Source organism: Stegodyphus dumicola, chromosome X2, assembly GCF_044657685.1.
Source record: "Stegodyphus dumicola isolate Sdum_Otavi_A_Nest chromosome X2, ASM4465768v1".
Lineage (NCBI taxonomy): Eukaryota > Metazoa > Arthropoda > Arachnida > Araneae > Eresidae > Stegodyphus > Stegodyphus dumicola.
Window position 1 is genome coordinate 168,433,629 of NC_140781.1, and position 14,939 is coordinate 168,448,567.

General features: G+C 31.5%; 1 protein-coding gene across 3 annotated transcripts in view; it reads right to left on the minus strand.

Moving 5' to 3' along the window:
* Wdr81 (WD repeat domain 81) overlaps positions 1-14,939 on the minus strand; it is a 236,664-nt gene that overhangs the window by 46,929 nt on the left and 174,796 nt on the right. For all 3 annotated transcript variants that reach the window (XR_015038979.1, XM_085809249.1, XM_085809250.1), the window contains exons 20-22: positions 7,604-7,706; positions 7,230-7,390; positions 3,955-4,144 (exon numbers count right to left, since the gene is read on the minus strand). Coding sequence is in view for 2 of the 3 variants with exons in the window: in XM_085809249.1 (XP_085665375.1) it covers positions 3,955-4,144; positions 7,230-7,390; positions 7,604-7,706 (454 nt within the window). In the remaining variant the exon portion in view is untranslated. The remainder of the gene's footprint in view (positions 1-3,954; positions 4,145-7,229; positions 7,391-7,603; positions 7,707-14,939) is intronic.

Here is a 14,939-nt window from a genome sequence, read left to right on the forward strand (position 1 = left end):
AATGATATGGCAAGAAATTAAAAAAAAAAAAAAATGACTTGCAGCTCTTCTAAATACCACAACTAAAAATGTGCGTATATTTCGTTCTAACGATGAACATGATTTATAAAAGTAAATGGAAAGTCTTGCTATGTATTGGATGTTACTTTAATTGCATGAAAAGATCTCATGCTTCCAGATTTTTCCACAATCCCATACAGGACATAAACTATCAATGAAAATACAGTCATTACATTTGTGAGCAAGGACCAGTTACGAAAAGCACACTGGCGAAAGAAATAAACAAACTAAAGATATATGACATGAGTGATGTAAATTACTCATCAAATTATTCCATTAACAGTTGAAGGGGTAGCGATAAGTGATTTGATAAGTGATGATAGATCACCCAGACTTTTATGTCTAATGGGATTGCGAAACACCTGCATTGTGGATGAATCATGATGGCTGCATCTGTGCATAGACTCAAGACTACCAAATGGAGTTCCCATTAGGAAACCCATGCAACTGCTATGTAATTTAGGACTTACACCAGCACTTATGGACTTTTTGTCTCTTGGTGAACATTCAGCCTTAGAAGATGCCATGTACTGAACACTAGATAGCACACTGGCATGTGAGAACTGTTTTGCTTCATAGTCTTTGATTTTCTGAGATGTGTACTGTTATGCAATAACCATAATGTCTCCAATATCCTTCATCAAATATAGGATTAATGTGGTAACATTGGATCAATTATTATTTTAGAGAAGCTCAGAAGAATCAAGAACCAAGTAGGGAGTATTTTCTATTCATAATTGATCTAAACATGTCATATTGAATTTGTTTTACAAGAAGGCTGTACAGATTTCTAACTAAAGCTAACAATAGAGTACCTTATTAATTAATGCATAATTTCACACTCACAGAATGTATTTTTTTTTTCAAAAACTGGTAATTCTCTTCAGGATATGCATACATATGTTGTCATAATGATTACGTCAATGTTAATGCACTTTGCAATATCAGGTACAGGTAGAAGCTAGGCCACCACATCTGTATATCCACAGGTGATTAAAGTGCTGCTAAACTTAGCAAGGTTCTGACATCTGTTAAATTTCACAGGTGATTAAGGTACTGCTGAACTTAGAAAGGTTCTGACATCTGTTAAATTTCTACAAACATTAAGTCAGGGAATGCAATACCTACTGCTTGACAAGGAGAAAGTTACATTATGAAAATGCAATAGTGGTGTTATGCAAATTGCACGGTAAATTTGCACGTATAAGATATGTAAATAATTAAAATTGCTGGCCAACCATATCAAACGTGCTTAAGAGACAATCGGCATATGAAGCCATCAGTAAAAGCTGTGAGAAGTATATATTATTGCGGTTACTGTATATGAAGAAGAACAAGGGATAATAATATTATTCAATGGCGTTGTAGAGTCTCCTTCTTCTTTTCGGAGATCGTCCAAAGATAAACTCTACTAAAAAGACTGAGTAGCAAAATCTCGCTATGTCTTTGAAGAATAGATAGTTTCAAAAGAAGATTTAAATAACCTTTCTATTTGAACTAAACAAGGATTGCACTCACACGGTGCTTACAATTACCACCACTCGTGATTAAGGAACTCGAACAGAAAAATAAAAATGTAAAATCACAATAAGTAAAATGTGTTACACAACTGGCTCCTTAATTATGTAAACTGCTAAATCGGCTGCACACAGCAAAGCCGAAACTAGAATATCAATATGATCTAAAGAGAGTGGCTTTGCACCAACTATTCATGTACGAAGCTACTTCAAACATGCGGCATCAATTCACAACTACTCTTAACACCACTGCTTAAATACTGATTCTGAACTGAATTAGATTTGCATACTACGTCATTAAAATTTACATTCTAGCAGGAAACTGAAATCAGAAGAGAAAGGAAAGTTTCACAACTAAAAATAATTGGTTAGAATAAATAAAGGTCTTTACAACGTCATAAAAAAATTTTATACTTTGCATTGATGATTTGTTCTTCAGCCATAAAAATACAAGGGGTGGACAAAAATATTGAAACACCAAAATTAAAACATTCAAAACAGCTTGCAGTCTTCTCGGAATGGATAAACAGAGGTCTTGTATGCTTTGTAAGGGAATCCTGCACCAATCTTCTAGTAAAATGTTGGCAAATTCAGTTAACAATGCTGGCGACGGTTAGCGCTTATGCAGATTTCTCTCCAAAATAGACCATAAAGGTTCAATAATATTGATATTTGGTGACTGTGGTGGCCATGGTAGATGTGAGATGAGTGAACAGGAGCTGTGTGTCATCTTAGACTGTGGCATCACCATTGGGGAATAAAATTTATACCACGGAATGGACGTGATCAGCCAAAGTGGTGACATAATCCTTGGCAGTAATGTGACCTTGTACAGTAATAATCTGTTCAAACTAGTATGACCGAACTCCCGCCATGTTGCACTCTCTGTGGCAATCTCTATCATATGCTTGGGATAGCGTTCGCCAGATGTAAACTCGCCCAGAAGTCCGAAACAGTGTGACATAAGACTTATCCAACCAAATGACAGTTTTCCATTGCTCTACAATCCAGGTTTTATGACTCTGGCACCACTTTCTCCTCTTACAGGCATTCATATCCCTGACGAGTGGCTTTTGATTTGCAGTTCACACAATCACACCCTGCTTCTGGAGCTCCCTTCGTATTGTTTTGGTACTAACACGACTTGCAAGTGCAACATTCAGTTCAGCAGTCACTTTTGTGGCTGTAGTCCTCTTATTTTTCATCAAAATCCTCTTCAATGATCATCTTTCATGATCAAGCAAAGCACATTTTCACCCGTGCTGTGATTGAGCGGATGCGGTTATTCCGGTTTCCAGGTATGGATTAAAAATCTTAGAAACTGTGCCTCTTGAAACACCAAACATTTTAGCTACGTTGGTTATGGAAGTCCCCACCATACGATCCCCAACAATTTGCCCATGTTCAAATTCGCTCAGCTCCGACATGATGCACTCCCAATTGCACAGAGCACTGCCTCGATAACGAATGACACTTTCAAAGTATTGTGGATGTCGTACAGGTGGCGTTAGTGTGCAAACATAACAGCGCCATCAATAGCTTTTGCAAGGATAAAAATTTCAGTTCAAACATACATTTTACGAGGTATTTCAATAATTTTGTCCAACCTTCTTAATTCTAATATGATTTCTAACAAATATATTTTTTAAGACCCATAAAATTAAAAAAATGACAATAATATATTTAAAGCACATTACGTCACTCAAGTAGGGAGAAGAAGAAACTGCAATTTTGTTTACAGCACAGTTTCAAGGAAACATAGGCACAAAAGAGGGAGTGCATCAAAATAAAATTACTTGGATTCTTGATTCTAATTCATCAGGATCAATTCAGTCAAATGTAATTATGACAAAATTTACATAGTCATAAATTTATAATAGCAATTATATTTGCAGTATAATTCAGGATGATAACAAATAAATGATTAACTTCTTCATGATTATATTATCTCTAGAGTACTTGGACAAAATCATAGACATATTATTATTCCACACAAGTAGAGGTTTCAGAACACAGACCAGTAAAAAATGTTCCAGAATCAGTAAAATATTACTCATATTTTGAAAGATGTATGTTGAAGAGAGTATATTTTGATCTCTATATTCTACTACACAACATTTAACATGCATTAAACAGAAAGATTAAGTACTTCCAACTTCAGTTTTAAGTTTATATTTGCAAAAATGTTTCTAAATTTATTGTGAAAGAAAAAAATCATATTACTTAATGCCATAATTTATTACAGAAAGTTTACAAAAGTGCAGACATTGCCAATTTGTTTCTAACATTTCAACTAATTTTCAAACAGAATTCTCAAATAATTACCTCATGATAGTCTAAAATTTAAAATACATTTCAAAATATGTCAAATACTAACCGTTTAATCAAACTAATATCATATTTTGGTATATCTGGTAACTTAAATGAGTTGCCTGAATCCACTGTTGGAACCGGTTCACCCATTGCTGTCACTAGATGGCTTTCTTCACCTAAATGCACATCAAGTCTGTTTCCTACAACATTTACATTTTTTCCAAAAATACCACTGACAAAAGAATCTTCTTGCCCTAATAAAAAAGGACAAAACTTATTTTTATAATTATATTAGTGCAACAATGCTAAAACTATGTTAATGCTATATTTTATAGTAAAATACATCACATAATTATACAAATTTACATATGTCCCCTTCTACCAGTTATGAAAAACAGACCAGAGAAACTGTATGCTAAAGATAACCATAACATGATCCACAACATATGGACGAAGGTTGAACATCAACATCATGTGATTTAGACTACTTGTGGCGCACACACTAAACTGTAATGAACAAAAAGCTTCCTAATTATTCTTTCTCTTCTTCTCTTCAATGTAAACATACTGCAAATATTGCTAAATAATAAAACCTTGAAATCAGATAAAAACATTTGCATAAAATGCCTTCTTTCACAGCAATTTAGACTTACATCAGTTTATAATTAAAGCCAAAACGTGGAAAAATATACAAAAACAAATTATAAATCAGAATAAATAAAAATTAATTCCTAAATGGAAATAAAGTGTAATCATGTCTGCAACGAAATATAATAGCATTTCTTAAGCTTACTGCTCTCTTTCAGCCTCTTCCGCCAGACTTATGTTTGACATTTTGCGTTAACTTAAAAAGACTTAATGGGTGCAAAACAAACCATCTAATTCCTTAACCAGCTTGTTTGTCAACGCTTTCTCATGTGCAAATGACTGTTTTGGTTTGTTATCCCATTGGTTGTTAAATGAAACAGGGCTGAAAAAGCCTTTACACGGTTTCAAAATTTTGGGCATACAATTCTTATCACTCTCCCGCCCCTCAAAACAAACTTAAGTGGTGGTAGGGAGAAATGCAAACACCAACAAATTTACAAGCATTTTCAGAAGTGTTCACAGAAGCACGTTCAATATCATTGTACTTGGTAGAAAATTTAACAAATTTACATTAACTTCAATATAAAAAATACCCTTCCACTCTAAATGTTGGAAGCTGCAAAAGAAGATTTCAGTGTTTCCTTCTTGAAGCTACAGCTAAATTGACACTAAAAATATCGCTAAACGACGTTAAGACTTCAAATTTTACCCATGATTGCAGATGTTAAGCAGCAAACAGAAAACTAGCTTATATGACAAGAAAATGATACATAATAATCAGATCTGTATATGATACAGTCAAAAAGATCATATAGCATATTAACAAGACCACTCAAATTTATCCAGGCATAGTAACGTTAGTGTCTGTTATTTATTTACTAGTGGTTCCTTTCCTTTCTAATTGCAACATGTTGACACCTTTCATGACACCTGCAGTACTGAGTATTTCATCCTCTTTCATTAAACACATTTAATTTTGTTTGCGCTTATATCTTCGCTGCCGCTTAATATTTAGCAACCATGCAGAACTGCAAATCAAAATACAAGGTGTTTGAAAAAGATACCTACAGGCGTTACTTCATTAGATAATGATCCTAGAGATATTTACGATATGAATTATTTTTAAATGAGGCAGAAAACGTTACGAAAATTGTTTCAGTACTGGAGGCAGAATGCCTTTGTAAATACAAAAACTAACTTTTTCTACAATTCTCATAATCTAAAGGTCCAATCAGTAATATTCATTATGATTTAATAAGTTAAACAGAAAGAAGTCCTGAACCAATATAAGCAAAATTCGCGTAGATATTCCATATCGATTTTGATTACTTTTAATGTTGATCAAAATTTGACAGTATTTAATCAGGGAGCAAACACAAAACATTAATTATTTATTTAAACAACTAGTACTTCTGTATTGGGTAAAACGGTACTCGCCATTAACTTTGTAAGATGGACAAACCTTCTACAATTAATTTTGAATGGAATGGGAATAACTAAAAGTTTTTTGCACAAAAATTACTATATAAGATATTCGATTAATAGTGTTCCTAGACAGAAACTTCCAATTAAAAATTTAAGGTAGTGCGTTTTATGGAATGAGTTACTAGGAGTAAAATTTAACTAGAATGATCTTGCAAATTCAAACTTTGCTTTTTAAATGGTCTTTGCATAGCAGAGAGTGCAGTTAATAAAATTTTCCTAACTCTGCATACATTAAGAACAAAATTACATATATTATACATACATATATTGTACATATATATTAGGTGCAAAATCAGCATACATATTTGAAATTAATTGTTTCATGAAATCATCTGCAAAGTTAATGATGAGTGTTGTTTTATCCAATGCAAAACCATTAATCACCAAATTGAGCAATATTTGCAGTTTCCCCGTAATCTAAACAAAAAATATTCAAATTTGATACGTCTTGAAAAGTGATCTAAGTCAACAAATTCATTTGGTGAATTATCTTCATGAATTTTTCACATGTAAAATATATGGTCTTCATAGATCTAATGATAAAATACAGAACTTTTCGTCTATGCAACTGGACCATGCAGATATAAAAAAGTTCAATTTTCTGTTTATGAAATCTGTTTACCTCCACTGTTAAAATTGATTTTTATTAAAGTCTCTACATTATTTAAGAAGATTTATAACTCAAATTACATGTTAATATCATTATTTAAGGAAATACAGCATATAATCATCTATTATAAATATTCTGGGCCCACCATTGGCTGAGCGGTAAAGTCACTGAATACTGATAGTTCAGTTCAAGGTTTGAATCGAGCGAATGGGCTGGCTACATGGGCGTTTTCGTGGTTTTCCCTAAATATAATGTGCATACAAGCCAGTTTCCTTTACAAAATCTACCAGAAAAGCAACTCTCCTCTTAGGAAGATAGCCCTTGAGGCTTTGCAACAATGACTTCAACCTAATGTAAATATTCTGTGTATATCAGTTGCTGTATAAAGACAGAACTGATAACTGTTGGAATTCTTCATTCAGATAACAATTTCAAGAACAGCAAATTTTAGACTCATTTTATTGGAAAACTACATAGCATTACACACCCTCAAAACTGGGTTTCTAGCAAGTTTTATAAAACTGAAAAAAGCATGACAAACATTGAATAATAACTAATTTTTAGAGTTACACATATATGTAAAGTTTTATGCATATAAAAATAGCCTAAAGAAATATGAAGAACAATTGAATTAAAAACGTTTCAGTATTACTTACCCAAGGAATGATCTCTGTGATGGGTCATTATAGATGAGACAGATGAAACTTTTTCATCAGAAAAATTATATTTTGAATTGGAACTTGCCATATTTTTATCATGCAGCAAACACAAATTACGGATAAGGTCATCATTTTTCAGAGTCTTTTCCATGTGTATTCTAATGAACAGATAAATATCTAGTATATATACACATTAATATTACTAAATGAAAAATAAGTTAAAAATTCAACCAGTTTATTTATTAAATGAAATGTGAAGGATGCTACATCATATGAGGAGTTATATAAACAATTAAAAAGAGTCTTACCTTTAAATCTTAATAAACTAGACAACAATTAAGAAAAACTACAGGAAATAAAATATGTCATACCCTCCAGCCAATTTGGAAAATGGTATATATGCAAGGAAAGCCATTTCAGGTGAAAATGTTTGTCTCATTTCTTCCAAGGCTTGTTCCTTCAGTGGGCAGTTGGCTGGAAATATACAAATATGAATTAAAAGTTACTCTCCTTCATTTAAAGTAAAAAGATAAAGATGATCAAATTGTGCCAAAAAATTTATTAATATAATGATCAAAAATTAAAAGGAAAAATGCAAACAAACATAAGATGAGCATTAAACCATATTTCCTTTTCCTTTAAGCCTTATACCTACTTTACAACAATTTTCTTTCCTTTCAAATGATTGTCAAGCTATGATTCAGTTTTTCTAGACAATTTCAGTCTAAATTACATATAATTCTAAGCAACAAATCTTAAAAGACTTTAATATTTTGTTTGATTTATTCAGCATATGAAATGAAATGCATATTAACACATAAATACTACTGAAGCTACAGTACCTGGCATGACAGCAAGTCTTACTTAAGATATATAGTCATATAAATTTTAAATAAGGATTAGAAAACCTTTCCACACATAAATTTATGTTAATTTTAAAACCAGATAATGCTGTTACTTTTCTGACCCACCCCGCAAATAAATTAGCCTTTTTTTTTTTAACTATTGGAATTGAGTAAAGGATATAAAAATTATTTTGATAATTTATATGTATACAAAATCATATGAAATAAATAAAGTAAACTCAAAAATGTATCTCACTAAAATCAAATTAATAATTAAATAACAGTGGATGTGTAAATTAATAATAACAAAACTTAGTACCAAGGTCAGGGTGTTGAGAAGTGTTCTTCAGAGACAGGTAACTTTGTTTCCCTATTTTGATTTTTAATCCATCTAAGCGTTTTCAACAAAATGAGTTCTGACAAAGCTATTCACAAAAATTTCTCTTTCTGAAAGAACCGCATTTCGGCAAGGCCGTTTTGCGTAATTTGACAAAAATTACAGGATTTCGTAAAAAAAGAATTACATGTTTTCATATTAATACATTTACTAGATGTTAATTTCTAAAATTAGAATCACTGGAATTCTCATCACCGTAAGGCCATCAGGAGTACTGAACAAAAATAAATAAAAATAATAGCAACTAAAACAATAAATAACATAATAGTAACAAAATTAAATAAAACATATTTAGAGTAAAGGAAGGTATAATTATTATGGAGACTATTGGTATTAACAGAAGTGAAGCTAAACAGGCTTTAAGCTCGATGAAGTATTTCCACAATATATCTTCTTTTACTTACAATAAATTTTAGATGTAAAGACAATGTTAAATAGGGAAACATTTAGCAGAATGTAAAAACTTTTTGAAAAATCTCTGCTGGTTCTTAAAACCTTCCAAATGATCAACTGAGGTGAGAGAAGAAAATAGTGAGTGGCAAATTCTGGCACAAATTGTGCATATCACAAAATTTATTTGCTCTTTTATGTAATTTCCATGATATTAATTATTTCATTTTTTTTTTCATGCACAGTTATTTGTTTTCTGTTTTTGTAAAAATTAAAACATTTAATTATAATTTGGTATTTTGGTTTTATAAAATAAAGTATGTGCTTTTTGTTAATATTTTAATAGTTCACCACCAGATATTTTAATCAAAATTTTATTTAGGTTGATAAATTACAATTTAATATGTATTGCCCAAAACATCAGATTATGTTGCATATATTTTTTATAAATTCTTCAATTCTGTAGATTTTAAGTTTCAAATACTATATTTTAAAATATTTTTTGCACATGGATCATATGCATAATCACAAAATATAACCTGAATTTGAAAATTTCATTTCTTTGTTTTCTATATACAAATAAGTCGTTTTTACCAATCAGTAATTTCTTAACACATTAAATATAGCATTGGTCCTTAGGAACCAACCTTAAACCAAGCAAAATAGATTTGTTGATTAACATGTTAGATATTGGGAAAACATAACATTAGTGTAAACCATTGTAAAACAGTAAATGAATGTTAACTTATGTAATTAAATGCACACTTATACTCAGATACCATCCATTTGTCTTAAAGCCACTTTTGACTCTTATACAACAATGATATAATAAACTACATGATGTTAATTTATTAAATCTGCTTGGAGAATAACAATTATAAACAGAGTCCTCTGTGTGCAGTTATTCTGCTACAATTACTCCAAATGAAAAAAAAAAATGCAGTTTTCAAATCAGTTTCATTATGAAGAAAAAAACGTTGATACATCATGTAATGATAACTTCATCTGAAGATTCTGGAGCAGATTAGAATGAGAAACTTTCTATAAAATGGTCATAAAATTTTCACACTAAGAAAAATTATTATTATCTTCCATAATTATTATTCATCAGCAATCGAGTGGATAAGAATAAGGAGCAGTGATAGTTTGAACGCTGGTGGACAAGCTAGCTGCATGGGATATTTCTCATGTGTCACATGACCAGAAGTCATATTCTTTTAAATATATAATAGGGGGACCGGAAAGTAATGTCGTTTCTGCGCATGTCGACAACAACATGCTAAGGGCAGAAGTGGAAGCAAATCCATGTCAAACACTCTTAAACAACCTTGGTCGACCATCCAAGAACATTTAAAGCAGAATGGAAAAATAAGCAAAGCAGGTGTTTGGGTCCCCCATAATCCGTCCAAAGAGAACAAAGCCAACCAATCCATCACATGCAATGTATTGCTTCAAGGGCACCATACAAAACCGTTTTTGGATCATTTGATTACTGGAGACGAAAAATGGGTCCTATATGATAATCCAAAACGCAAAAGGCAGTTTTAATAGAGGTTACAAAGGGTTTACATCCCAAAAAGACGCTTCTGTGTGTTTGGTGGAGTATTCGTGGAATTGTTCATTCTGAATTGCTGAAACCTGGACAAAATGTTAATGCAGATTTTTATTGTGAACAATTGGATCAAGTGAACCAATCTTTAACCGAAAAATATCCGGCGATTATCAATAGAAAAGGCATCATTCTGCAACACGACAATGCAAGACAGTACTGTGCAAGACGGACACTGGAAAAAATGAATGAATTGGGATAGGAGGTGCTGCATCACCCACCATACTCACCCGATATCATACACTCGGATTTCCATTTATTCCGATCCCTACAACATTTTCTTAGTGCCAAAAAATTTGAAAATTTGAATGATGTCCAAAATGCCATCTTGAGATATTTTACTCAAAAACCAATTGATTTATATCGGTCCGGGGATTGAAAATCTGCACACTAGATGGCAAAAGGTTGTTGATAACGAGAGTGATTACATTATTGATTAAAAATAAAAACGTGTTAAAATTTATTCGTGTGAATTTAATGTAAGAAAGCGACATTACATTCCGGCAGAACTAAAAAAAACTTGTGCAATCTCTTATCAACTGAAATATTTTTATGCGTGCTCTGGCTTAAGACTACAAAAAATTTATTTATCAAAATACTACAAATTTAGTTTTTCATATTTACATTTCTACTTCAAAAATGCAGACTTATGAAAACTCACCACAATTCCAATCAGAAATTATAGCAAATTATAGGAACATGGGCAGCAGACATGTAGGCTGCAGTATACAATTTGTTGCTCCTTTCAAAATAAAAATTAGAGGCATCCAATGGTGGTAGCTGTTGTTGGAATATTTTATTTAAAAAGATAAAGAAAATGCATAGGATTTCAAGAAAACTTATACAGAATTTCTGCTAGGGATTAATACATGACATCTGAAATCATAAGCAAATGAAATTAAAATTGCAGATTAAAGACTGTGTGATTTCCTAACATATAATTACAAACTATGGAGACTAGTTAAGGTGATAAATTACAGCAGATTATTCAGAAAAGTCTTGACAATAAGAGAAAATAATGTTTATAGCAACACATATAGTGAAATATAGAATGTAAAATACTCCACAGATTCGTCATAAATAAAAAATTTTTGATTATGCTAGTGTTGCAAGGCTTTAAAAATTACATATTTATTTTTACATAACACAATGAAATGAAATACAATTATTTAGATGGAGAATAATGCATAAACAAGTTTCATGTTAATTTCTCAATTATTTTTTCTTTTGGGAGTTACTGGGTTATTCTATGAGTTATCCCACATCAGCATTTTAATATATAGATTCTCTGAATAATCATTGTATTTTCTATATTTCAGTAGGAGCTTTTGTTAGTACTGTTTTGCCTACAAAAAAAAAAAAAATGCACAAAAGAGAGATTTCTAAAGGTTTTAAAAGTAGTTTAAATAAAAAAAGACGTATTCTTAAAATATTTTTCTTTATTGAATTTTACAATGTTTACAGTACATCAAATAATAAGAATCAAGATATCACCAAGCATTTTCAAATATACAAAGAGCCCAAACATTTCACAATACAGTAATTTTTATCAACTATTATTTTTACCCTTTATTTAAAAGTGTATCAAAAAGTTATTCAGTATCGAGATAGCAAATTAAGTAGAATATAAAGTTGTATCTGTTTTCAAAATTGAGATTTACATACTTCACTTATCGTGCCTACAGTAAATTAAATATTAAATCATATCAGCATACCACAAAATAAACAAAACAAATGAACTACCAAGAAGTGCGAACCCAAGAAGTATGAACAAGTTACCATAACATTAACCAAAGAACATCTATGCATATCTATGCATATTCTATTGCTCTCTTGTATACCAGTTTTGCACAAAAATGATGCCAAAAGTTCCTGGCACAATGGTACTCTCTGATTGGTTGAATTTCCCGAGTTCCCGGTGGGTTTTAGCTGCCCGTCTTTAATCGTATACGCCTTCAAGGGATTTCAAGAAATGGAAGGTACTAGAGATTTCTCGGCGGCCGGGTAAAAACCATGTAAGTTCAGAGAGAACATCAGTTTTCAGTTTTTAGTTCAGAGTTGACCTGGGGTTATGGCGAGCTTCGCTCTTCAGATCCGCTTTACATTGCGTTGTGTTTAATGTTCTTAGTAATTTGAAGTGGTAACTACTGATCGTACTCTGTCATAATGTACTTTTGTAGAAAGTTACAGAACCATAAAGTTTCTTTCGGAAAAAAAATTTTCAAGCTATTATGGTTCCGTGTGCATTCAATCTATTAGGAACACGTACACATGCTGCAATATTAAACACTTACATATCTGAATTGAAGACGGCCAAGAGGCTACAAATTAAAGTTCTGTTATATATTTACTATTTTTGCCATTTTAAAAATGGTTAATGCATTCAAAATATCCTCAATTTAAAGCATTCAACTATTTTCGATGTATTAAAGAAACTGCGTGGAATGGTTTAAAATGCACTGAGGTCTGGATTATCTTCCAAGCTAAGACGAAGGAATAAGAGATTTACCCTATGAAAATTAAATAAAATCCAAATATTAGTGCTAAAAACTTGCAGCAGATTTAGAAGAACGGTTTGCAATAAAAGTTAATCTTGAAACTATCAGAAGGGTCATTATGGCATATGACTACAATGTGCAATCAGAAAGAAGTAAATTCTTTGTCAACAAGAAAACAAAAATATGGCCGGCATTTGCAAAAATCCAAGATAAGCACCGATTTATCATGCCAAAATAATATTATACTTACAGATAAATAGAAATTTAATATATTTGAGCCCTGTTGTTGAATTGCTGTGTGGCAAAAAAGCCGAATGAATCACTGAATCGAAAAATCTACTGCCTAATATTAAGCATGAAGGTGAGGCATATTAGTTTGGGAATGCTTCAAATGGAAGGATGATAAATTTATTATTTATAAAAGATATTGTAAATGAATATATAAATATTCAAGTTCTGTCAGGATAATGAACCTAAATCATTATCATTATAAGGGCACAGTCCTGATCCTCCTAGCCAGCAGAAGCCAGTTGCATGATAAAAAAAATGGGACTGGCCAGATAATGAATATGTGTTCACTTGTGTTTATTAGACAACCGCTCTGAAGTTGCTCTCCATATTCTTAACCAAGGACTTAAAACTTGAATACTTATATACTTAAAACCAAGGGAACATATATGGAACGAGTTACAGAAATGAATAAGAAAACCTGACATTTCTTCAAAAACCTATTAAAAGCAATTATTGCACAGGAATGGAATAAAATGGAACATTCTTATATGAAAAAAATAATTTAAAATAATTTAAATGCATGTTGGAGCGAATGAAAAACATAATTTTAGCTAAAGAATATACAACAAAATACTGAATGCCCCGTAATTTTCATGTTTTTATCAAATATAAGCTATTTTCTCAGAGTATCTGAATACTTACAGGAATCCAATTTCACTACTTTTTGAATAAACTATTTTTTTTCCTCAAAATATTTTGAGTAACCATTTTTGAAAATAAAAAATGATCAATGGTATAAGCAAAAGAAAAATAAAGACTGGTATTTTCAAATAAATTTGAAAGGCCCAAGTGACAAGATATTTTGCTAATATTTAATAACTGATATTTTCAAATAAATTTGAAAGGCCCAAGTGACACAAAAATGTGAGCATATGTATCAGTTTTGCCCTACAGCTGGCACTAGTCTCTCTGCTGCATGCCCAGTGCAATCTCTGCCTCTCCTGGATTTTGCCATATGACGCGCATACAATTTTAATGTCCCTAAGTATTGCCAGTTGCACTGGCTCTAGCGTCGGTCTTGGATTTTACATTTAATCCTTTAGAAGTAGCGAAAGTAGAGCTTTTCCCGCTCATTTCAATACAAGCAAAAAATGTTACAAAATGTCAATGTGACATATAGTACAAATAAATTAAAATACTATGTTTATTTTTGAAGTAAATTAATTCCACCATTCCAAAATACTACCTTTCTAGCTTTACTGTTAGCATAATTTTTTATGGATGAAGCATGGGCAGGATTGATGCAGGGCGCTATTATATATCTATTAAATATTTTAGAGTTTTTTAACAGCATTCAAAATCTAGTATGTAAATAGTAGACTGTCTAGTAACCAAATTCAACATATTTTAAAATAAAGTTAGTTAACAAATTTTAGCTGACAGGTAAACAGCATCCAAATGCAATGATGTTTACCAAAGAAATTTACAAAACGTTTTCTGCCATTGTTTCTTAGAACTGCTTGATCCTTTTGCAGACAAAATGAATTTTACGAAAAGAATACTTAAAAAAAAATGGGGGTTAACAACCACCATGTCACAATCGCACATTCTAGAAATGAAACAGCAGTATTCTCATAATTTAAATTCTCGAGTGAAACATATCACTCACAAATTTTTTTGGGCTAGCGTTTTCCAACATGGTTTTTCACAAAACACCGACTCTAAGATTCTTTTCTT